A 22,533-nucleotide genomic window follows, 5' to 3' on the forward strand; every position below is an offset into this window, starting at 1 on the left:
CAAAGGGCAAATATAGAGGGAGGAGGACAGAGCCTCCTCTGGAGCCTCAGGAAGCCTGCAGGCAGAAGTGTCCCTTGAGCAGAAAGGATCAACCCCCCTGGGTCCCCCCACCCCACTCCCTGGTAGCTCCAGACGCTGGCCTCCAAGTGTGGGATCCCAGAGAGGCTGTACTCAGCCCCTCTCCCAAACATCCTGTCCTGGCCAGGACAAGCCTCCTCAGTGCGGTACAGCCTCTTACCAGTTCAGACCCATCTCTGTCTCAAGAGGAGACACACTATTGACCTGGGTGGGCCTTTGGGTGGTACTCCAGACATATCACAGCAAGATGCATCTTAAATAGCCCAGAAGCCAGAAGCGAGGCCCCCAGCATTACGGAGTGGGGGACAGCTTGCTAGGGGCACTCTGGTCATAGGAATGGAAGGGCTCTGGGGCTCCTGTCCTGCTCAGAAGGCAGGGATGGGATCCCCAAGACCCTCAGGCTCCACGGAACTACCTTTGCTGGGCATGCTGGAACCACCAGCTCCTCAGGAAAACCAGGCAGCCCCCCAGTTAGAAAGATTAGGCACTTGGCCATTTTATTTCCTCATTAGTGAAACAGAAGGGAGGGAGGGCCTCACCTCAGCAGGTGGGAGGCTGCCTTCCCCTGCGCCCACCACCACCTTCTCTCCGGCCTCTGTCGGAAGCCCACAAGTCAACAGAATTCCTGGGCTCTGGGATGTTCCCCTGTGTGCCATCTGACTTGCAGGAAGAAACACACACTTGGTCAAAGCAGAGTCAGAACTGACTCTGGCACAGCTCCTTGCGTCCTGCCCAGCCTCAGTGGGTCTTCCCCCGGCCCTCGGAGATGACTTCCTCCGGCTGGGCGCGCATGTACCACTCCACCCAGGAGCCGTCGTAGATGGGCACATCGGGCTTGCCGCAGAGGTAAGCTCCCAGTGCCACGTGGCAGGCTGTGACGCCGGAGCCACATGTGGCCACCAGGGGCTGGGACAAGTCCACCTTCTTGTCCTGGAACAGACGGTTGATCTCCTCGGGGCTCTTCTCCAGACCCTCGCTGGTCAGGAAGTCTGTGAAGGGGATGTTCACAGTGCCGGGGATGTGGCCAGGTTCGATGCCTACAGCAGGAGGGCAGGAAGGAACAAGTACAATGGTGTATGAATGGTCCCCGCTGTACGACAGCCTCCCCGACAGCCACGGCACTAAAGCCTCTCTAAATGCGTCATCCCACGTAGTCCATACAGCCAGGCGACCCAGGCACTACTTACGGGCATTCCCATATTACAGACGGGCATGTTGAGGTTTGGTACTGTGCAAGGTCCCACATCTAGCAAATTGCTGGCTGGAATTGGGACCTAAGATTCTGACCCCATCAAGTCTTGCCCTGCCCCTGGCTTCCTGATCACCCATGTGCCCTGAGGGTGATAAAGATAAACAAGACCAGGATCCCTGGGTGGTGCAGCGGTTTGGAGCCTGCCTTTGACCCAGGGCGCGATCCTGAAGACCCGGGATCGAGTCCCACATCAGGCTCCCGGTGCATGGAGCCTGCTTCTCCCTCTGCCTGTGTCTCTGCCTCTCTCTCTCTCTGTGACTATCATAAATAAATAAAAATTAAAAAAAAAAAAAAAGATAAACAAGACCTCTGCCTGGCTAGGACTCCTTGCACTTGCAGTAAAGGAATTGATCTGGCAGGGTGGACAGGCATAAGTGAGCCATTACATGTATGAAAGGTGTTACAAAGGCCCTACGGGGTGCCATGGGGCACATTATAAAAGATATTAACAGTAATAATAATAGTTGATTATTATTGAGCGCTTACTTTGTGCCAGGCACTATTCTGAGCCCCTCTGTGTATCTTCTCCTTTAATTCTCCCCCAAACTCTACGGGACAGAAATGATGATCCTCCCCTTTACCTAGATGAGGAAACTGAGGCACACAGACTAAGTTGCCCAAGTCAGAGAGGCCCCAGAGCTGGTGCTGCTAACCGCCAGGCCATGGGGGCAAGGAAGCTTCTCTGAGAAGGCACTGAGGGTGAGAAGGGGTCTGCAGGCAGAGGGGTCTGGGCGTTGGGGGCTGAAAGCACCACAGACTGGAGAAAGGTGGGGTGGGGCAGGGGGGAATTGGAGGAGGCAGGAAATCACATGGTGTTTACAGGGGTAAAGGTCACTGGGCAAAAGCACAGACGGGGGGAACCTGAGGCCCAAGGGGAACCGTCTGGATTAAGGCGTTGGGCTTTGACCTGACTGCAAGGGGAAATCAGACTCCCATTTTCAAAAGATTGTTTCGATCATAGCACAAAGCACCTGGGCAAGGCTAGAGAGCTGGTCACCTCCCCTCCCCCAAACCTAATCATTTTGCCTTCACCACCTCCTAGGAGGCAGGTGTCACTAATATTCCCTTGTTCACGACAAGGACTGAGATTTTACAACAGGATAAACCTTCATAGCCTATGACTCAAAAATCTCCACCATTCAGACTCAAGGGTGGGGTTCTAGACTGGTGGCTTCTGCCCTGGTTTCCTCCTGCAGAGGGGTGACCTCCTCCAGGGAACTGCTGACCCGCATGGGTAGCTGCTGCCAGGACTTAGCGTGTAGCCAGCACTCGAGTCCCTGGTGAGATTGGAGTGCATCCTGCAGCCTCGCGTAGGTGCAGAAACGGCTCGCTGGGAGACGTCACAGAGAGACCAACCCGGAGCAAGGACGAAGAGCAAGCTCTCAACCCAGGTTGGCCACCGTCACCGCAGGGCTGTCCCTGTGCCACGAACCCCCATCAAGTAAAGCATGCTTCCCCCTACCCTGCCCCACCCATGTGGCCCCTCTTCAAGGGGTCACTTGTGCAGGTCTCAGGCTGTGTGGCGGGAACAATGAGGTGATGTTTGCCACGGATCTAGATCCAGCCTTTATATGCAGTGGCTCAGGCCACCTCCACAAGCCTGCAAGGTGTGTACCACGGTGGCCCATTTACAGATGAGTAAGCAGGACTGCGGTAGCATTAAGCACCATTAAGCACCTCCATGAAGAGACACAACCACAGAAGCACTCCTTAATTATGTCATGTCCTGTTTCTTAGTGCGCCTTGTGTGTGCAAACACTGAGCTGAGCATTGTATACATTTGTTCTCATTTTGACATCTGACCCTCACTGCTTCCTGTAAGCTCTGTGTTTCTGCTCTTATTTCACACAGTGCAAAAGCTGCAGTTCAGAGATTAGATTAGCTGACTTGCCAAGTAGCTCACTGCCCTCTGTTGCTCCCCCTCCCCCAAGGGCTGAGCTACAGCACCTCACAGGCTCAAGGTGGCATCCTTATTAGGCTGAGCCACATAAAACTGTCACTTATGTAGCATCAAACATGTTTGGTCATCAGTAATTTCCTATGGTTTGACCTAATGTCAATATTGTTCTGCACGGTTCCATGCGGCAGGGTCCTTCCTTCTCAATTCCCCAGATCTCTCTAGGACATTTGACTCTGTGCCAGCTGTTGGGTCAGTCTTTGGGATGCACTGGAGGCGTGGATGACCCTTGTCCTCGGGCCGTCCGAAACACTGTTAGGATAGGACAGCTCAAGCTGCTTTATAAGCACAGAATAGAAGCCCCAACCCTGATTCAGGGGAATGGGGGGATGCCATTCAGGGCCAGACTCCCAGAGGAAATGGCAAGTACCTTGCCTCCTCCCCAAAGAAGGCACTAAAAGAAAAGTCTGGGTAATTACTGGTTGCTCACTGCAGCTAAATTTACTGACTCAAATCCCGGCTGGGCTGCCTTCTGACTCATAGCAAGGTAGCTACCCTGAGACTCCATTTCCTCCTCTGCCCTATGACAGCATCCACGTCTTGGGATCATACACAGGCTCGCACCAATGTGGCCACTGACCCACCTGTTTGTGGGAACCCCTGGCCACCTCATACATGGCTTTCCTGTAGTCTCCTTGCCTCCAGCTCATAGGCAGAGGCCTCTGCCCCAACCCCAGCCAGCAACCATCTCAAGTTTCTCTGCAACCTGGGGCAGCAATCTCCCCCATTCTCTCTAGTGGCCCCACTATCCTGCCCTCTGCAAGTCTTGGTCCCTCTAAGGGCCTTTCCACGGACCCCTCCTCCTCCTCCTGTTTGTCTCCATCACCAGCAGGTGTACACCTGACCAAGCTCCATCCTTTTGGGTTTTTCCTAAATTGGCCTGCCACCCTGCCTATTCCTCAGAGACCCCCTTACATCCATAGAATCCAGGTGGGGCTGTTTGGCTTCTCACCCTAATACAGGACACTCAATGAGTTTGGGGTGGTCACGGCCCCAAGCACCAGTGGGCGGTGGCGCAAGTATCACTGTCCTCTCTTTAGGAATAAAGCCAGTGAAGCTCAGAGAGGGAGGCGACTAGAATCCAAATCTCAGGATGTCCTTTAAGGGCAAGGACGAGGCACGGCTCGGGGGCGCACGTGCGCCCGCGCCCCAGCGGACCTTCCGCCCCCGTGCGCGCGTTCGTTACCGTCTCGGGGCTCGGGCTCGGTGCCCCGGAACCGGCCGGCGGCGCGGGCGTCCACCACCTGGAAGCGCCGGGATTCCAGGTTCTCCTTGAGGTCCTCGTAGGTCTTGACGAAGGCGGGGTCGAGCGCGGCGCGGAAGTCGGCGGCGGGCGCGGGGCGGCTTTTGCCCGAGCTCAGCGGGAGGCCCAGGCGCAGCCAGTGGCGGAGGCCGCCGTCCAGCAGCGACACGGTGCGGTGGCCGAAGGCGCGGAACATCCACCAGACGCGCGGCGCGGCGTACAGGCCCTGGTCGCTGGCGTCGTAGACCACGACGTGGGTGGCGGCGCCCACGCCCAGGCGGCCCGCGTACTCCGCGAAGTGCTCGGCGCTGGGCAGCATGTGGTCGTAGGGCGACGTGCGGTCGCTGCACTGGTCGATGTCAAAGAAGGCGGCGCCGGGGATGTGGCGCTCCTCGAACTCGCGGCGCGCGTCGCGGCCCAGCTTCGGCAGGTACCAGGAGGCGTCGAGCAGCTGCAGGGGCTGCCCCGCGCGCGGAGCCCGCAGCGCCTCAGCCACCCACTGCGCCGACACGAGCGCGCGGAAGAGCTGCTGTGGGGCCATGGTGGCGGCGGCGTCCCTGGGGCTGCAGGCCTGGGCGACAGGGAGGGTGTCAGGAGGGAATCCTGCAAGAGGCCGGCGCAGGGGTTGGGAAACGCCTGCACCGCTGGGGCTGGCCTGGCCCCCAGGGCGGTGGAGCCCCGGGGAGGGCAGAGTCCAGGGAGCACAGAAAAGCGGCAGTGGCAGTGAACCCAGGGGCACACTTCCGTCGTCGCCAGAGCCTCTCCTCCCCTCCCTGCTCCAGGACCTATACACAGTGGGGAGCAGCGGAATGACCGGCCTGGGGGGCAGGGGAGGGGGGCTTTCACCCGCTGCTGGCTGGGGGTGGCAGGTGGGGGGCAGTCGGGACAGAGCACAAGCACCGCAGGCAAGTAGGGGCCAAGCTTGAGGCCCTCCCCAAGATGCAGCTCTGCTTCACTTGCCACCAACCAGGGTCCCTGGTGGAATTCATTCACTCATTCATTCATCCAGCGTTTATATAAGCGGCCTCATGGGAACAATAGCTGGGATATGCCGACTCCTTGCTGTGCGTCACTTAATCTCACAATACTTCAGAACACTGCAGGACACAGAGTAGGCTCTCAATTTTTTGTTGGACCAGGAGCCTCAAGAAGGTTGGTAATATTCTCACCGTTTCACACAGGGTGACAGTGAGGATCATATAAGTGTACTGAGTTGGCTAAGGTCAGCAGCTAAAGCCCTGCTGCCAGGCTTCACCCCGGGCATTCTGACACCAGAATCCAGACGCTCGAGGGCAAGCACTGTGCACGCTCTGGGGATCTGGCAAGGTCAGATTCTAACCTCTGAGCCTGAACTTCTCTCTCTGAACCTTCATGCAGCAGCTGCAACAGTGACAGTGCCTCATGCCCTCTCTCCTCCGCTCCTCTGCGGGCCAGCAGCTGAGAGTACACCAGCCCAGGATGTGCCAGGTCACAACCTTCCCGGGCTGGGATGCTCTGAACGTGTTGAGCCCCTGTACAAACAGCTCCTAGTCCACTGGGTGCTTTGCAAAGGTTAGAGAAAGGTGCCCCTTCGGCCAGGGCACGTGACCCGATGGGTGAGTGAGTGTGAGCTGCAGGTCTGCACTCCCTTACCCCTTTAGCAGTGCACAACCTTACCATCCATACCAGGCAGTCCTGCCATGGAGGGGAAGGGGTGGGTAGAGAACAGGCGCTTTGTGGGCCAGGCCACATGCTAAGCACCGCAGCCTTTAATTGTGGGCATAGAAGGATGCCTATCTGCTGCATGAGGCAACTAGAGACGGGAGTGCCTTGCCCTTGCTCACACAGCTAGTCAGGAGCAGCCTCAGGACCTGAAGCCAGAGTTCAGCTCCTGAGGCTGGACTTCTTCCCCAGCCCCGGGTCAGTGATGACCAGGGCCTAATGAGTTCGCAGTGTGACACCGTGTGCCCCAGGCCTCCCAGACTCATCACAGTCTGCCTTTTAGGAAGTCACTCTACCCACATGGCCAGGCACTGTGCTGGACACCCAGAAACTCTTGATTTTACCAGGCCCTGGGGGTAAAGATGTCACAGGCCAGCTCAACAACAGCATAATTGAGGAAAGTCTGGAGTACTGTGTGAGCACAGAGGGGCCACTATCTCAGCCCAGGGTGGGAGAAGAGGTGGGAAGTCTTCCTGGAGGAAGAGGAGGGGCAAACTGATTTGACCTTTACAGAGGTCCAGGAACCTGCAGCTTGACCTTTAGGATAAGGAGGCTACCAAGGGGACTTTGGCTAAGGGGTGATCCTGATATCTGTGGGTTATGCCACAGCTAGATAATGTTGGGGAATGCTGCGAGCCCCTTCTTGAGGAATCCATCCATGAGCCATGGTGGCTTCACCCCCCCCCCCACTATTCTTGGGGCTCCTTGTTTTTTTTTTTTTTCCGAGGATCCACTTATAGTAGAAAGAACCCCGAATTTTGAGTCAGAGCCCCAGTCTCAAGTCAGTGTGATCATTCTGTTCCTTAACTAGCTGTGTGAGGGCTGGCATGGTGGGCTCCCTGGCCATTTTCACTTCTTTTTTTTTTTTTTTCCATTTTCACTTCTTATGGAGCGTCCAACCTTCAGCTCTTATGGTGGAAATTAACGAATGTCAAGGGGCCACCATAATGCACTGCATATGGCTGGTTTTAATAATCACTAAAAATGGCCTAATAAAAATCCCACTATTTCTGAGAAGTTACTCTCACCTTCGAACAACAGCAACATATCTAGAATCTTAGAATTTCAGGATTGGGTGGGACTTCAGGTCTGAGATCATCCTGCCCTGATGCCCCCCTTGATTGGCAGTTTTCACAAAGGACTGATGCAGGCAAAGAACCGTCTGGGGGAGCAGGCTGTGTGTCACTGAAGGGCACAGACCCGGTCCTTGTGTGCTTGCCAGGCCTGGATCATGCAGGGCCATGTGCTCTGGGAGTGAAGGACTCTAGGACACACAGGACAGCCCCAAGCCCATCTCAGGAGTGTACAAACTACACTAGGGGAAGTGTGAGGCCCAGGCTGTCATCTGGGGTGGGCCCTGGGAGAACAGGGCTCCAGTCACACTGGGCAATCCTCAAGAACTTGCCCCCCACCTACTTCCTCCTGAGAACCCCTCTGCACCTCAGAGCAAAACACAAAGTTCAGATGATTCTCCAGGGAAATGCTCATCAGAGTATGAATTTTTCAACTTCCTGTGAGAATATAATTATTTCAGAATGAGAAGAAACTTTAAAAGGGGGATGAGAAAAGCATAACAGACATATGGAACAGACATATGCAAAAAGCTGAGTAAGAGGAGGGGTGGCCCACCAGCTTGCAAGAACCAATTGCTCCATTTTCAGGAATGACGGTTCAGTGGTGGTGAAACACAGCCATTGTTAAGAAAATAAATTATATAAATTTACAATTAATTAGGTTAATTAAAAACAAAGGCAATTTTTTTTTTTTTTTTTTCAAAAATCATGAGGCTTTGGCGGTGAGCCAGGTAAACAGAGGCAGCAGGCAGGCCACGCAGGCCACCTGGGCTTCAGATCTGAGATTAACCACTGAGGGGCCTCAACCCCACTTCGAGCTTCTGGGGTAACTCGGGTAACTCGCTAGGCCTGTCTCTCTAGTCTTAAAATAAGTTTCTGGGCTTGCTCCGCAGTTGTTGTGGGAAGTCAGTAAAACCGGAGGAGCAAAGCGCTCACCGCGCAGGCCTTGGCCACTGCTAGTTTCATTTCACTCCAGCAAGTTCTGTGCCAGTTTCTTCTCTTGGAGCCTCTAGGTCACTCGGCCTGGCCTCCCTGGCCCCTCCGTGGGGCTTTATTAGTCCTCCCTCCCTCTCACTGTCTCGGGTGGCACCAGGTGGCCCCACCCCACCCCCACCCCCACCCCCAGCTCCCCACCCGCGGCTCACGCGGAGGCCACGGTGCAGGCCGCCCCAGCGGCTGCGGACAGCCATCCTCAGGGGCAAGCCAAGGGGCCGCCTTCCCTCCCGGGCTGAAGCCGCCTGCCCCGCTCAGGCCCCGCGGGGGAGCCCCGCGCCCGCGCCCCGGTGCTCCACCTCCCCCTCGAGAAAGGCAAGCGCGAGGCCGCAGCAGTTACCCGGCTCTCGGGCTCCGGGCTTCCGGGATCGGTCATGGCCCCTGCGCCGGGCGCCCCCTCCCCGCGCCCGCAGCCGTCCCCGCCTCCCGCCACCAACCTGAGGCCGGCCAGAGGGAGGAGCCTCCGGCACAGCCCACCGCCGCGGCCACTTGGAGCCGCCGCTGCCCGCGCCTTCCACTCCCCGGGCAGGGGGACCCCCGCGCCGGCGCCCCCGCCCCGCGCCTTCCCCGCGCCGCCCGCGCCCGCCGGGGGGGTCCTCGGGGTCCTCGGGGGCGGCGCGCGGGGGGGGCGGCCGGGGGCGGGCGCGGCGGGGCGGCGCGGGGCGGGGGCGCGGCGGGGCGGCGCGGGGACCCCCCTGCGGCGGCGGCGCGATGGTGCGGGCCGGCCGGGGAGGCGTGGGCTGGGGTTTGGACCCGCCAACTTCTCCGGCGGTCAGGGGCGAGCGCCAGGGCGGCGGCGAGGGCGAGTGAGTGCGGCCGGGTGGGGCGGCGGCCAGGCGCCCGGGCCGCTCGGGATTGGGCCGCCAGGCTGGCCCCGGCGACCCCGGGGAGGGTCCCCGCCGACGACAGCGGGGCGGGGGAGCGGGGGCGGGGCCGGGTAACCTCGGGCCGAGCAGGGGCAGAGGGCACCGAGCCGGGGCCGGGGCCGGGGCCGGGCGCGGGCGTTCTGGAGGCGGGGGGAGCCCGCGCAGGCTGCGGAGATTGGCGGCGGGCGGGCTGGCCGGAGGCGCGGGCGGGGGCGTGTGCTGGCCCCAGCGACCCCTCCCCCGGCGCCCACTCCCCTGCCCTCCCGGCCGGGGGCTCTGAGCCCCACGGGCCCTCCCCCGCCCCTCCTCCTGGGCATCCCAGCGCCGCTGTCTCCTGGCACGATCCCGAGGACGAGCACCGTCGCTCCCCGGGCCGGACGCCCCCCCGCCGGCTCCCCCTTCTGGGGCCCTCCGAGGCTCCGGCCCCGCCCCCCCCGCGCGGGGGCCCCAAGGAGGGGCGGAGCCGCCTTTCCTCGGGGAATGGGCAAACCCTTCCCACCGCCTGCGCGGGCGCCGCCGCGGGTTGCCGGGCCGCCGCCAACACGCCACCCTCGGGGACAGCGGTGGGAAAACGAGCTCCTCCCAGGTCCCGCCCCACTGCACACACACAGACCTCATGCCGCTCTCTCTCCTGGTTTCCACCCGCGCCAGGTGATGCGCAGAGCTGAAACCATGGTTCATCAGGTGCTCTACCGGGCGCTGGTCTCCACCAAGTGGCTGGCGGAGTCGGTTCGGGCTGGCAAGCTGGGGCCCGGCCTGCGGGTGCTGGACGCGTCCTGGTACTCGCCGGGCACCCGCGAGGCCCGCAAGGAGTACCTGGAGCGGCATGTGCCCGGCGCCTCCTTCTTTGATATGGAGGAGTGCCGGAACACGGCGTCGCCCTACGAGATGATGCTGCCCAGCGAGGCCCACTTCGCCGACTACGTGGGCCGCCTGGGCATCGGCAACCAGACGCACGTGGTGGTGTATGACGGTGACAACCTGGGCTGCTTCTATGCGCCGCGGGTCTGGTGGATGTTCCGTGTGTTTGGCCACCGCACCGTGTCCGTGCTCAATGGCGGCTTCCGGAACTGGCTGAAGGAGGGCCACCCGGTGACATCTGAGCCCTCGCGCCCAGAGCCGGCCGTCTTCAAAGCCACCCTGGACCGCTCCCTGCTCAAGACCTACGAGCAGGTGCTGGAGAACCTCGAGTCTAAGAGGTTCCAGCTGGTGGATTCACGGTCCCAAGGACGGTACCTGGGCACTGAGCCAGAGCCAGATGCAGTAGGTAGGTGTCCTGGTGGGTGGGTGGCCCCTGGGGAGTAATGCCCGGTGGAATGATGGACCCACCCTAAGGATGTCCGGGGCCCTGGCCAGGTGTTGTCCTCAGTCTCCCCTTAGGTAGGGCCCCCAGGTCTGCATCTGTGAAATGAGAGAACAGAGCCAAATCTAAAAGCTTTTCTGGCTCCGTGGCCCGAGGACCTGCTTATGTGTTCCCATAGCCACGCGCTAACAAGCAACCTAGCATCCGCACGGCGGTGGCATCAGAGAGGTGCCCGGTGACATCTCCACCCACATCCATGCCCAGGCACTACTCCCTTACATGCACAAAAGTGTGTCCACGAGCCAACACACACATCTCTGTACCAGTGCTCTCAAGGATACCTAACTTCCCAGCGCCTCTCTAGTTCCCTAGAAACCCATATAGACATCAACAATGCCCTGCCCGCAGCACCCCCTCACTCCTTCCAGCTCTCCGGGGCCCCCTGACCTTTCCAAACAGCTGCAGCCTATTTACAGAGCTTATAAAAGTAACTGCCATTTCATGCTAAGCACTTTGACTCTGCGTTATCTCATTCAAGAAGGCTTAACATCCCCATTTTAGAGAGAAGGAAACGCAGATGTGAGGACATTAAGTTACTTGCTCGGTGAAGTGGTAGGGTCGACATTGAAACTAGTTTTAAACCAGTACTCTAAACCAGGCATCTGCCCGGCATCCACAGGGAGGTGGCTCTTCAGTCCTCTCCTGTGGACAAAGGGGAGGCCGGGAGGGTTCCAGATCACTGGAGGTGGGGGGAGCCTCAGGGGAGGAAGTGCTGAGTTCTAGAACCTCTGAACAGGGAACCATAGATGTCTCACCATCAACCCTGGCCGGGTTTCCTTCAGCCCCTGCCTGGGCACTTCTGGTGGCCGAGATCTCACTGCTTTAGGGGCCTCTCTCTGGTGGCCTCTCTCAGAGTGGCCGGCACCTCTTGGCTTTGGGCTCTGTCCTCGGTCGGGGTCTGCAGAATCTAAGTCCTGTGCAACGTTTTTCCTAACTTGCTGAAAAATTGCTCCTCCTTTCTGTGCCTCTGAGGGAGAGGAAAGTTTTCTGTGAAAACTGTGTTGGACACTCTTAGAGCTGGAGGTCCTGAAAGGTCATCTCATCAGACAGAGGGGAGCCAGAGGCACACAGAGGAAGGGGCAGGTCAAGGCCCTAGGGCTAGCTAGTGGCAGAGCCATGGCTTTTTGCAGGCCCTGTGTTTTTCCTGCCCACCTTGTTCTCTGAAAATCTGGAGTTGAAGATTCAGAGACTTCTGGAACGGAACTCCTGCAGCCCCCTCCTGGCCTTGGTCCAAGATACCTTCTCTCCTTGGGACTTACCACTGCCACTGAGGTGGGGGGGGATGATAGAATTGTTTCTCTACCTGCCTCACGGCTTGCCCTGAGTGAGCTGCAAATAAGCGAAGAGATGTCAGATCCAGTAAGGTTAGAGATGTCAGAGCCGATTTCCTCACTCCTGGTTTCGGATGAGGGCACCGAGGCTCAGCGAGGGGGTCCTTCCCCATCACCCTGCTCCCTACTTCCTCCCACCTCTTCTGGGATCCCCCCGGGGTGGGGGGCGGGGAGCATGGATCCTCCTTCCTGCAAGATGAGCCCCTCCATTGTGGTGGGACTTCCATTCCCAATTTCTTGGTCTCTCTGGGTTCTCTTATTATAAAATGAGAAGAGGGGATACCAGCCTTAGCCACCTGGCTCTGCACTTATTTAAATGCTGGAAGGGGATTTTGAGAAAGGTAAGGAGCTGTGCAGAGGCCAGGGCCATCTAGAAAGCCTGCATGTGGCACTTCCTTCCCTAGAAGGCTTTGCTGGCCTCCCAAACCGCACACTTTGGGGGTACAGAGGTGTATGAGGCTCCTTGACTTTGCAGCCCCCACCTTGGGGTGGGGTCAGGAAGGAAGCCCGTGGGCTCAGCGGTCCAGATGTAACATCCAGGGTAGTGTGGATGGCAGGCTGTGGAAAGAGTGCCCTGGAGGAGGAGCTGGGACCAGGGCCCTGGACACCCGACAGCTGCTTCCTACTGACACTAGGCAAGCAACCTCTCTGGCCCCAGCTCTGTGCTCCCCAGCTCTGTGCCTCCTGGCACCTTTGTTCCTGTTTGTAAGGGGCTGAGAGTCAGGCAGACCTGAGCTGACACCCTGTCCTCTGCCGCCTGTTGTGAGCCCTTCATCTCGAGAACACGCTCACCTTCTAGAGCGCTGGGGGAAGAAGCCAGCGAAGGAGTTGGAGCCAGCCAGCTCTTGACAAACCTCACTCTCTTTTCCTCCCGTGAGGGTGAAAAGGGAGGAGATTGACCCTCTTTTGGGCATTTTTATCTGCACAATGATTTATGCATGTTTTCTCCTTGACACCTACAGCCACCCCGCGTGGGGTGGAAGATGGCAGTTCCCACTCTGCAGTTGGGAAAAGGGAGGAGAGGGTTCTCTAAGGAGGCAGAGTGGCCAAGATTTGACCCCAGTCGGCAGGCCTCAAAGTGGGGCTGTTTCCCAAGGCCACTGCTGTGTCAGCAAACACAGGGACTTGGGGGGAAAGGTCATAGCTTCACAGTGTAGTGTTGCTTCATGGGATCCTGTGGCCCCTTTTCCTGTCTCCCCCCACCTCCACCCCCAGGGTGCAGAAGAGTGCTGAGCTGCCTCCCAGTGGCCAGGATTGGGAGCTGCCCACCGCGGCAGCCTGCACCGGACTGCGCTGTGTCTTTAGGAGGAAAGCAAGAAAGAGCCAAATGGGTTTTCCTGGCCCCAAAAACCCACACAGTGGGTATCAGTGGCCTGGAAGACATTACCTCACACCCTTGACTAGTTCACAGTCTCAGGAGCTGGGAGCTTCCTGGGGTCATCTGAATCCAGCCCCCAGATGCAGAGGGCAGGGAAGGACCCAAGAAAGAGCAGGCCACTCCAGACTGGTTGGCGGCAGGTTGAATAAGCAAAGGAACTTACTCACAAGGCTTGTCTTGGGTGGCCGACCACAAGATGAGATTTCCACACCCACCTGTCAGATCTTAAAAGTTTATACAGAGGTCTTAACCGGGTTGAATCACATAGACACTGGTCTTGGCACCACATCACTATCAAGGCCATGTCCTTAGGGCAGCCTCTGGGAGTGGGGAAGGCAAGCGGAATGCACATTCCAAGGACAGGGGAGGGGAAGAGGAGCCTCCAGTTGTCCCGGTCCAGTTCATGGGTCAACTGGTGGTTATGTCCTCTCCATGGCCTCCCCCAACTTTCTACCCCTCATATCTGCTCCCAGAACCTCACATCCTGCCTCTTCTGTGTTGTGCCCTGAGTGATCAGCAAGGGGTTTTGTGAGCATGGCGGGGACTCCTTTGGTGGCTATCTGGTTACATTGGAGGCAGATGAGGCACATCCAAGAGAAAGTACAGATTAAGACAAAGATTGCCCAAGTCAGGGTAATATTTTCCATCAGGAGCCCCGTGATCTGAACCATTGATTTATTGAGTCCCCTAGGCTAGGGGTCAGATCATTCAGGGCATTCACTCGTATTCTCATGTGATTTAGTGAAGATGACACAATAGACTCCTGAGATATGAACACACAACATTCAGGGTAAGGGCACAGGTGCCTCCTTGCAAGGCAGCAATATATCTAAGGCCACCCTGTTTTAGAGGACAGCTTTTCTCATTGACGATATTTCAGTGTTCAGCAAGGACAGGTTTTGTTGGCTATCATTCAAGGCTTGCTGGGTGAGTTTAGTAAGGGCCTCTGTGTGTGTGAGAACTTCCCTCAGGCCAATGGAGGGGAAAAAGCAGGTAAATGATTGTACCAGTGGGAAGCAGAACATACACACCTGGCCTTGAGGAGAGGGAGGTTGTCTGCGCTGTCAGGAGTGAGGAGATGGATGGGGGACAGGATGTGCCAGCCCAGGACCCCCACCTCTTCCCCTCTCCCAATGGCATTCATTCTGTTCCAGGTGTGCATTTTAACAAGTCTCCCTTACAGCAGCACCATGAGATCCCAGCAGAGATTGAACAGTTCCCCCTCACCCAAGGATGTGAAGCAACTCCCCCATCCTGGTGGGACATCTCAGAAAATTCCAGTAGATGACACCTTGCCCAGGTGTGATGAGCTTAGTGTTCTCAGCAGTACAGCACGATGATCCGCAGCTAGCAGGGCTGTGGTTATCTCCCTCCACTTTCATACCTTTACGGTGTTGAGTGTCTCAGCAAGGGTCCCCAGTCTGGCATATGGGGAGACAGGCCCTACGGGTTGATCATTCAAATGTATGACAGCCTAGGACAGTGCTTCCGTGCACCCAGCCAAGGTGGTTTTCCCTTTGAGTCTTTTAATCTGCTGCTTTAATATTCATTTTTCTTTCTTTCTTTCTTTCTTTTTTTATCAACCCTACTGCTTATGGGTTATAGGGGAAATGGGACCTCCAGTCTATGTCATGCCCTTTTGCCCAGTTTTGCAGTATGACCCCCAATCGCTATCTAGTCGATGAGGGTATCTAAACACAGTATTGCATTTCTCTAATACCTTCATGGTGGCAGCCTGGTTTGTATAGTGACAAGGGAAGGCTGGATTAGGGCAAACACAGTGTCCACACAAACCAGGCATATGAAAACCCCTCACTAAGGGGGAGGAGGGGCAATATAACCAGTTTGCCAATCTGTCATCAGTTGGGAATTCTGATGAATGGCCCCAGGCTCCTTTGCCAGTTGCCTTGGTTGTCATGTACAACACACAGGACATGCTGTTACGGCATTAACCAAGCCACTCTATTTCAGGGGCAAGTCAGCATCCTTGACAATATGCCGACCCCCCAGGCACAATGGTGGCTGCTCTTCCCATGCATCCACTCTGCTATATCCACTGAAGAGCCAGTTGCTAGGGATTGTACTCACACAAGGGCATTGGCCTTCTGAATGCTCAAGGGTGTCAAGATGCCCCATGAGCTGGGATATGGAAAAGTGAGGACTGCCTCAGGGTCTTGGAGGCAAGCCCAAATAGTCCATCACATATCCTGACCCCATAAGGGCCCATTCATGGTCATCCACCCCACAGCTTCCCCCATTGCCCAAGCAATAGGGTTGATCCAATTAAAAGCAGGGCTCAAGAGTGACTACCAGCCAGACCTGAGTTGAGCCCACTGGCTGCTGCGGTTCATTCCTCCCTGAGCATCTCTATCTGGAGGGGGCTGTGGACACTGCTGGGAGCTGGTGCTCCATGGAGGTAGTGTCTGACTACCATAGTGCCTGACCCATATCTTCTGGAGTCCCAGACTCTTTTACTCAAATGAGAGCACTGCTTGGGAGATGCCCAGAGATGCAACATTTCATTAGTATTTTTTACCCTCTCAAAGGCAGCTTGCTATTCTGATCCCCAGTCACCGCTTCTTCACCAGGCAGCATAAGGAACAATGGCACTGTGCCATGGGAAATAAAAGTGCTCAGAAACCAGAAACTCTGAAATCCCTACAAAGGCTTGCATCTCTTTCACCACCTTTGGGGTCAGATGGACTTGTATTTTACCAGTCACAATATCTGGGAACACATCTCACCCGACCAAACAATTCCCAAAAACTTTATTATAGTGCCTGGGTCTTGAATTTTCTGTACATTTACCACCATTCTTGCCTCACAGATGTTCCAGCAAAGCCTGCAGCATGTTTTGCAGCAGATAAAAGTTTTCACGTTAGCATTATAGCATCAATGTAATGGGCACATTTTACTGATGTGAAGGAGAGAAGGGGCAGTTCTTGGGTTACCATCCCATGTAATTAATTCTTACTCAGGTCAGTGATATGATCTTAGTTAGCAGAAACCTCTATTCATCCCTCTTGCCCATGAATCTCCCTAAAGATGAAACATTTTTTTGCAAGAAATGCTTTGCAAAACATCACAGTAAAAACAATAACTCCCATGAGAATTCATTCTAATGTAATCGACAAGGGAATGAGGTTATTTTTTTGATATTTTATTTTTTTAATTTTAAAAAAGATTCTGGGGATCCCTGGGTGGCGCAGCGGTTTGGCGCCTGCCTTTGGCCCAGGGCGCGATCCTGGAGACCCGGGATCGAATCCCACGTCGGGCTCCCGGTGCATGGAGCCTGCTTCTCCCTCTGCCTGTGTCTCTGCCTCTCTCTCTCTCTCTCTGTAACAATCATAAATAAATAAAAAAAAATTTTAAAAAAATAAATAAAAATAAAAAAGATTCTGTTTATTCATGAGACACACAGGAAGAGGCAGAGACACAGGCAGAGGGAGAAGCAGGCTCCCTGTAGGGAGCCTGCCCCAGGTCTCAATCCCGGGACCCCGGGGGTTCACGACCTGAGCTGAAGTCAGACGCTTAACCACTGTGATGCCACCCAGGTGCCTCTGTGATAAGTATTTTAAAGTAAAAACCAAGATTATGATTGGTAACATTATACTAGGACATAATCAGATGTTTAGGAATTTTATATACCTTCTGGAACACTTCTATTGATAACTTCAATATAAATAGTTCCTAAGGAAAAATTAGCATCACTTCCTACTTGACTATGCTCCCCATGTAATTTAACATATGAAATGTCTGGCTAGTTTAATATTTCCCTCTTATAAGGAGAAAAACTAAATCTTTTGAGCTGGCCCAGGAAAATCCCAAAGTTAGTTCAAAGTCAGTAAAGCTTCATTTAGAATTTGATTTGGCAAAAACATCAAAAGGTTTTAAAATAGGTGTTCGCAAAGGAGTATGGATCATCGTGAAACAATATTCAGTTATCCATTTAGCCAAAGCGACAATTTAAGGCTTCAGAGACAAATAGAGAAATTGCATAATGTAAAAACAAACGAGCAGCTCTTTTAATAGATAAGACTCCATTTTCTTAACTAATCAAAGACCTGGTAAAGACTGCATGAAGCACAGGATTTTATTTTGATAAAACACAGAACCTTTGTTTTCTAGGTAGGTTACCTAAAAGGCAAAGAAAAGCCTTTCACAGTCCCATCAAGAACAGACCAATCATCTGAGAAAACTTTATCTGTTATAGCAGATGAGAGAAATTTAAATTTCAGTTTTATGAAAGTTCACTTTGATATAGCTTATATTTAAGCTAATTGAAGAACTCATGTACAGATTAATTTTGGTAATACCTTCAGGAGGTAGAAAAACATGTATATTGAACATATATCCATAGATATATAAACATACAGACAGAAACCTCATAACTTAGCCCTTGGTGAGTAATTTTAGGGAGTCTGTGGACTAGGTTTTGGGCAAGGGAACTTCTTTTTTTTTTTTTTTTTTTTTAAGATTTTATTTATTTATTCATGAGAGACACAGAGAGGTGAGACACAGGCAGAGGGAGAAGCAGGCTCCAGGCAGGAAGCCCAATGTGGGACTCGATCCATGGACTCCAGGATCATGCCCTGGGCTGAAGGCAGGCGCTAAACCACCGAGCCACCCAGGGATCCCTGGGCAAGGGAACTTCTAGAACAGTGTGTATCCACCACCGCCCCCACCCCTAGATTTTTTCCCCACTGTCTCTGTGGGTACTATCTTGGTTATCTCATGGGGTGTTTACATCTCAAAGACATAAGATTTGCAACTTTGGATTTAGTTTTCCCCTAGGTTTGGGGATTATTGCTATTTAAAATTTTCCTTTGCATTAGGGGTGGGAAGGTGTGGGGGCAACTCCCCGGTTTCCTCCTCAACCACAACATCCTCCTCTTCCTTCTGGTCACTTGCCTGGGGGATCCACCTCTCAGCACTCTAATCAGCCTTTGTCACAAACTCCGGAGTCTTCATCCTAACTTGACTTTGAGCCTCTAGCTGGGGCATCAGTGTCCAGCTGAACTACCCACAGTGGCAGCCAGTGCACTGTGACAACCGCTCATATTTCATGTCTCTGGCACGATGCTCTGGGTATAGTTCCTCAAACAAGCTCAGTAAAGCAGTCAGAGTTTTCAGGGCGTCCCTGGACTCACTCAGAGGTCCACAGGCACCTAACGCATGGGCCACCCCTCCCCGCATAGAGGTCACTGGCCGACATAAGATTTCCTGGACAGATGCCACTTTCCAATTCTTCAGTCCCCTGGCTGGCCTGCCAACTTTTAGTTCACAGCCTCCTCTGGAGCCTCCCCAGGGTCATCTGAAACCAGCCCCAGATGCCGAGCTGGGGAGAGACTAAAGAAAGAGCAGGCTGCCCCAGATGGGTAGGTGGCAGGTTTAATAAGCAAGGAAACCTCCTTATAAGGCTTGTCCTGTCCAGCCCGAAGAGGAGGAGATTTTCACACCCACCTGCCAGATCTTAAAAGTTTATATGGAGGCCTTTGTTGGCTCAAGTCACATACACACTGTCCAGCTGGTCTCAGCACCACATCACTATCTCAAGGCCATGTTCTTGGTGCAGGCTCTGGGAGCAGGGAAGGCAAGCCGAATGCACATTCCAAGGACAGGGACCCAGAGTCCAGCTCATGGGTCACATCCTCCCCATGACCTCCCCCAAGGACTGGCATCTTGTTGGCCAAAGTTGCAGCACAAAGTCCCAGGCCTCTGAGCAGTTGAGAAACATGAGGGGGTCATCTCATCCATTCCCCTGCCTCAGTTTCCTTCTCCAGGAAGGCTCAGGGTAGTCAAAGGACACAGCTCTTAGGGGCAGACAGACCTGACTTCACTTCACACACCCGTGTGTCCTGAGGCAAGTTTCCTCACCTCTTTGAGCCCAGGCTCCCCATCAGAGGATTTGTAAGGATTCTGGAAGATAAACCTCTTGAGCTAACCCGCTGTCTGGTGCCCGGTGCGGAGGTCTGGGCATGGTGGCCTGCCTGCCGGGGATGGGGAGGAAAGCCAGGAGCCTCCAGGGGAAGTTGGACTTGGGAGCAAAGCAGCAGGAGCCCCTGCTTCTGGGCCCACATGCTTTTGCTTCAGTTGGCTCTTTTCCAAGGTTCTCCAGGCTGGGTTCATCCTGGGCCTTGCCACACACAGGCGGTCAGTGCCTCCTCATTGAAATTCCTCAGACAGGCCCTGGGTCCTCGCTGGCAGATGTGAAAGGAGGACCCCCCCTCCCCCCCACCTCCTGAGGTTGACCCAGTTTGGGAAGCCAGAGTCACAGAAACCCCCCCGACTCCTTTACTCAGAAGAGGTGCCTTTTATGCAACTGGAAGAAAGCACTGAAGCTGTTTCCATCGTGGATGGGAGGAAAGAAACAAAACAGTATTCAGAGTTTAACAAACGCTTGCACTTCTAAGTGCACTTAAATTCAGCCCACTGCCTGGATGCCGAGAGATTTTTAAGTTGGGTGTCTTGGCAAAGGGCGCCCTTGAAGCCAATGGATCTGTTGTTCCTCATTGGAAGGATCAGCACACATCGAGTCTCAGATTAAAATGTCCGGACAAAAAGATAAAAATTACAACAGGAAAAAAAAAAAAATTACAACAGGAAGAACTCACTGTAATTTGTAAGTCAGGACAGCAATCAAAGGAACTCTTGACGCATGCCAGTGAATTTTGGAAGCCTCTTTGGCTCCAGGGCATGGGGAATGGGATGTTGCTGGCACGATTGTGCACCTACTATGTACCCAGGGTCTCTAGGTGCTCACAAGGCTGTGAGGTAGGTGGGGTTATCTCCCTATTTCACAGATGGGGAGACTGAGGCTCAGGGATGCAGGGCCTCCTGGCTGCACCCTGCCCCCTGCACCCTGTGTGCCTCCGTCGGGTCCTTTCCCTCCCACTGCTGCCCACCCTGGTCCTGCCCTGTCCATGGTCCAGGTTTAAGGGTGTGGTGGGGAATTTTGGAGGAAGGGGGGGCTCAAAGAGATGCCTGAATCTGTCTTGGGTCCCACTCCCTGGCATCCAAAGGCTGCCAGGGTGTGGGGTGCTTGAAGAAGAGAGGAGCGACCTTTGGTGTGCTGAGGGCAGGACCAAGGCCTTGGCCCAGACCCCTTTGCTGACTGTTCTGAAACTAGATGTGGCAGGGGGGCCTCACTGGGAGGGGAGACCGGTCCGGAATGGACCTCGGAGCCAGCTCAGACCCCCACTGCCTTCTATCCAAGCCTCTCAGCATTGCTAGGAAGGGTCTGCAGGGACCACCCCGCTCCCATACCCCGCTCCCCAGGGTAGGTGATAAAGGGCGGCAGCATCGGCATCTGCGGGTTCGTGGGCCAGGCGCAGTAGCTGGTGCTTTGCTCCTCACAGCAGCCCGGGCCCATCAATACTTTCAGTCCCATTTCACCCCCTGGAGAAACTGAGGCTCAGAGAAGTGACATCACTTGCTTAAAGTCACCCTTTTGGCAAGTGGCAGAGCTGGGATACTTATGTCTAGCTCTTTCTATGACTGCTTAACAGGAAGATCAGGGGATTTCCTGGGGCGGCCTTTGCCTCTCTGTGTGGCTGTAGGTGAGCCATTTCATGCTGCCCTGCCTCAGTGTATACATCTGTAAACTGGAGTGACTTTATAGTTCATGAATCTTATGCTATCTGCTTAGCATCTGTCTTTCTTTTTTTCTTTCTCTTTCTTTCTTTCTTTCTCTTTCTTTCTTTCTTTCTTTTTCTTTCTTTCTTTCTTTCTTTCTTTCTTTTTTTTAAAGATTTTATTTATTTATTCATGAGAGACATGGAGAGAGAGGCAGAGACACAGGCAGAGGGAGAAGCAGGCTCCATGCAGGGAGCCAAACGCGGAACTCGATTCTGGATCTCCAGGATCAGGCCCTGGGCTGAAGGCAGTGCTAAACGGCTGAGCCCCCGGGCTGCCCTGCATTTGTCTTTCTTGCTAGACTGTAATCTCCCTGAGCCTGGGCCATGTCCACCGCTGTGTTCTTACCATTCGGCACGTAACAGCCACTTCTCCACAGCTCTGTGAGATAGGTCTGTGCCACGGAGCCCATTTTACAGGTGGGAAAACTGATCCAGAGAAGTGAAGCATTTGCCCGAGGTAAATGCTAGTAAAGAGCTCAGTAAATGGCAGAGCTGGGACTCACCCCTGTCCTCTCAAGCAGGTCTGACTTCGGGCATCCTTACTCAGAGGCAGGCTTTGGGGAAGGGGGCGCCCTTTGTCTTATGTCTCCAGCATTGAAGGTAGGTTGGGCCAGGGGTAATTTGAGCTCTGAGAAGGCCAAGGGTGTTACTTTTGTTTCTGAAGCTCCCTGTCCTTATAGCCACAGCTTCTTTGGCCATCTCCCCCCCCACTACCCCCCCAACCCCCATGCCGCTCCTAACCCTGTCCTCCCCTCTGTCCTCTGCTGCACCCAGGACTGGACTCCGGCCACATCCGAGGCTCAGTCAACATGCCGTTCATGGACTTCTTGACCGAGGACGGCTTCGAGAAGAGCCTGGAGGAGCTGCGTGCTATGTTCGAGGCCAAGAAGGTGAACCTAGCGCAGCCCCTCATCGCCACGTGCCGGAAGGGGGTCACCGCCTGCCACGTCGCCCTGGCCGCCTACCTCTGCGGCAAGCCCGACGTGGCCGTCTACGATGGCTCCTGGTTCGAGTGGTTCCACCGGGCACCCCCGGAGACCCGTGTGTCCCAGTGGAAGCGCGAGAAGGCCTGAGCAGGGTCCTTGTCGCCGGCTGGCAGCTCCCATCTGTTTAGTGACCGCAGCCTGACATGCAGCTCGTATCTCTTTAGCAAAGGAGACTGACCAGGTTTTAAAATTGCTGTGTAAAGCCCTCCTTTCCCCCCAGACACTGGAATAAACTGCCTTTTCTGAATAGCTGTGTTTGTCTGCCTCTCCCTGGGTTCCTCCCTTGCCCCATGTGCTCATTTCTTTCAGGCTCCTTAGAACCCACCAAGGCAAGAAATTTCCAGAGCAGTCCCTCGCTGGGGAGCCTGCACTCAGGCTGCCGCTCTATTATTTCGTTTTGGAAGCCAGGTATTGTCCCATGTCAGGTGGGGCATACTGGGGCCTACCTGGATGGGGTACCAAGGAGCTGGAGAGAAGTGAAACCAAGGCTAGCCAATGCCAACTGCTCCTGCTCAAGGCCCAGCCCTCTGGGTGTGGGGGATAGAGTAGGGGCCACCCGGCCTTCCAAAGGGGTGTCACACAACTCAGGCCTTGATGCCTCTCAGAAGAGGCGATGCTCAGAGGTGGGCCTGAGGAAAGGGGCCTCTACCTGCGGTGTCCTTTCTGGCTCAGAAT

The 22,533-nt window shown here is 55.1% G+C and overlaps 2 protein-coding genes across 4 annotated transcripts; one reads left to right on the forward strand and one right to left on the reverse strand.

The window, feature by feature from the left end:
- Positions 1-549: 549 nt before the first annotated feature.
- On the reverse strand, positions 550-8,757 carry MPST (mercaptopyruvate sulfurtransferase). Of its 2 annotated transcripts, none has more exons than XM_072844087.1 (3): positions 8,735-8,757; positions 4,474-5,101; positions 550-1,115 (listed from the first exon to the last, which is right to left on the reverse strand). In XM_072844087.1, the coding sequence occupies exons 2-3, from the start codon at positions 5,069-5,071 to the stop codon at positions 817-819; spliced, it is 897 nt and encodes a 298-aa protein (XP_072700188.1). In that variant the 5' UTR covers positions 5,072-5,101; positions 8,735-8,757; the 3' UTR covers positions 550-816. The 2 variants fall into 2 exon arrangements, with proteins under 2 accessions (XP_072700188.1, XP_072700187.1); XM_072844086.1 differs by having other exon boundaries at positions 8,638-8,745.
- A 220-nt stretch (positions 8,758-8,977) lies between these two features.
- On the forward strand, positions 8,978-22,105 carry TST (thiosulfate sulfurtransferase). 2 transcript variants are annotated; one of them, XM_072844090.1, is made up of 3 exons: positions 8,978-9,103; positions 9,815-10,430; positions 21,647-22,105. In XM_072844090.1, the coding sequence occupies exons 2-3, from the start codon at positions 9,818-9,820 to the stop codon at positions 21,943-21,945; spliced, it is 912 nt and encodes a 303-aa protein (XP_072700191.1). In that variant the 5' UTR covers positions 8,978-9,103; positions 9,815-9,817; the 3' UTR covers positions 21,946-22,105. The 2 variants fall into 2 exon arrangements, with proteins under 2 accessions (XP_072700191.1, XP_072700190.1); XM_072844089.1 differs by lacking the exon at positions 8,978-9,103 and having other exon boundaries at positions 9,617-10,430.
- Positions 22,106-22,533: the final 428 nt, after the last annotated feature.

Source organism: Canis lupus, chromosome 11 (genome assembly GCF_048164855.1).
Source record: "Canis lupus baileyi chromosome 11, mCanLup2.hap1, whole genome shotgun sequence".
NCBI classification, from domain to species: Eukaryota; Metazoa; Chordata; class Mammalia; order Carnivora; family Canidae; genus Canis; species Canis lupus.

Coding starts and splice junctions, on each gene's coding strand:
- TST (XM_072844089.1), top strand. CDS start 9,644: ATGGGCAAACCCTTCCCACCGCCTGCGCGGGCGCCGCCGCGGGTTGCC. Junction 10,431..21,646: donor GCCAGAGCCAGATGCAGTAG/GTAGGTGTCCTG, acceptor TGCTGCACCCAG/GACTGGACTCCGGCCACATC.
- MPST (XM_072844086.1), bottom strand. CDS start 8,673: ATGACCGATCCCGGAAGCCCGGAGCCCGAGAGCCGG. Junction 5,102..8,637: donor GCCCGGAGCCCGAGAGCCGG/GTAACTGCTGCG, acceptor CCTGTCGCCCAG/GCCTGCAGCCCCAGGGACGC. Junction 1,116..4,473: donor CGAGCCCGAGCCCCGAGACG/GTAACGAACGCG, acceptor CTCCTGCTGTAG/GCATCGAACCTGGCCACATC.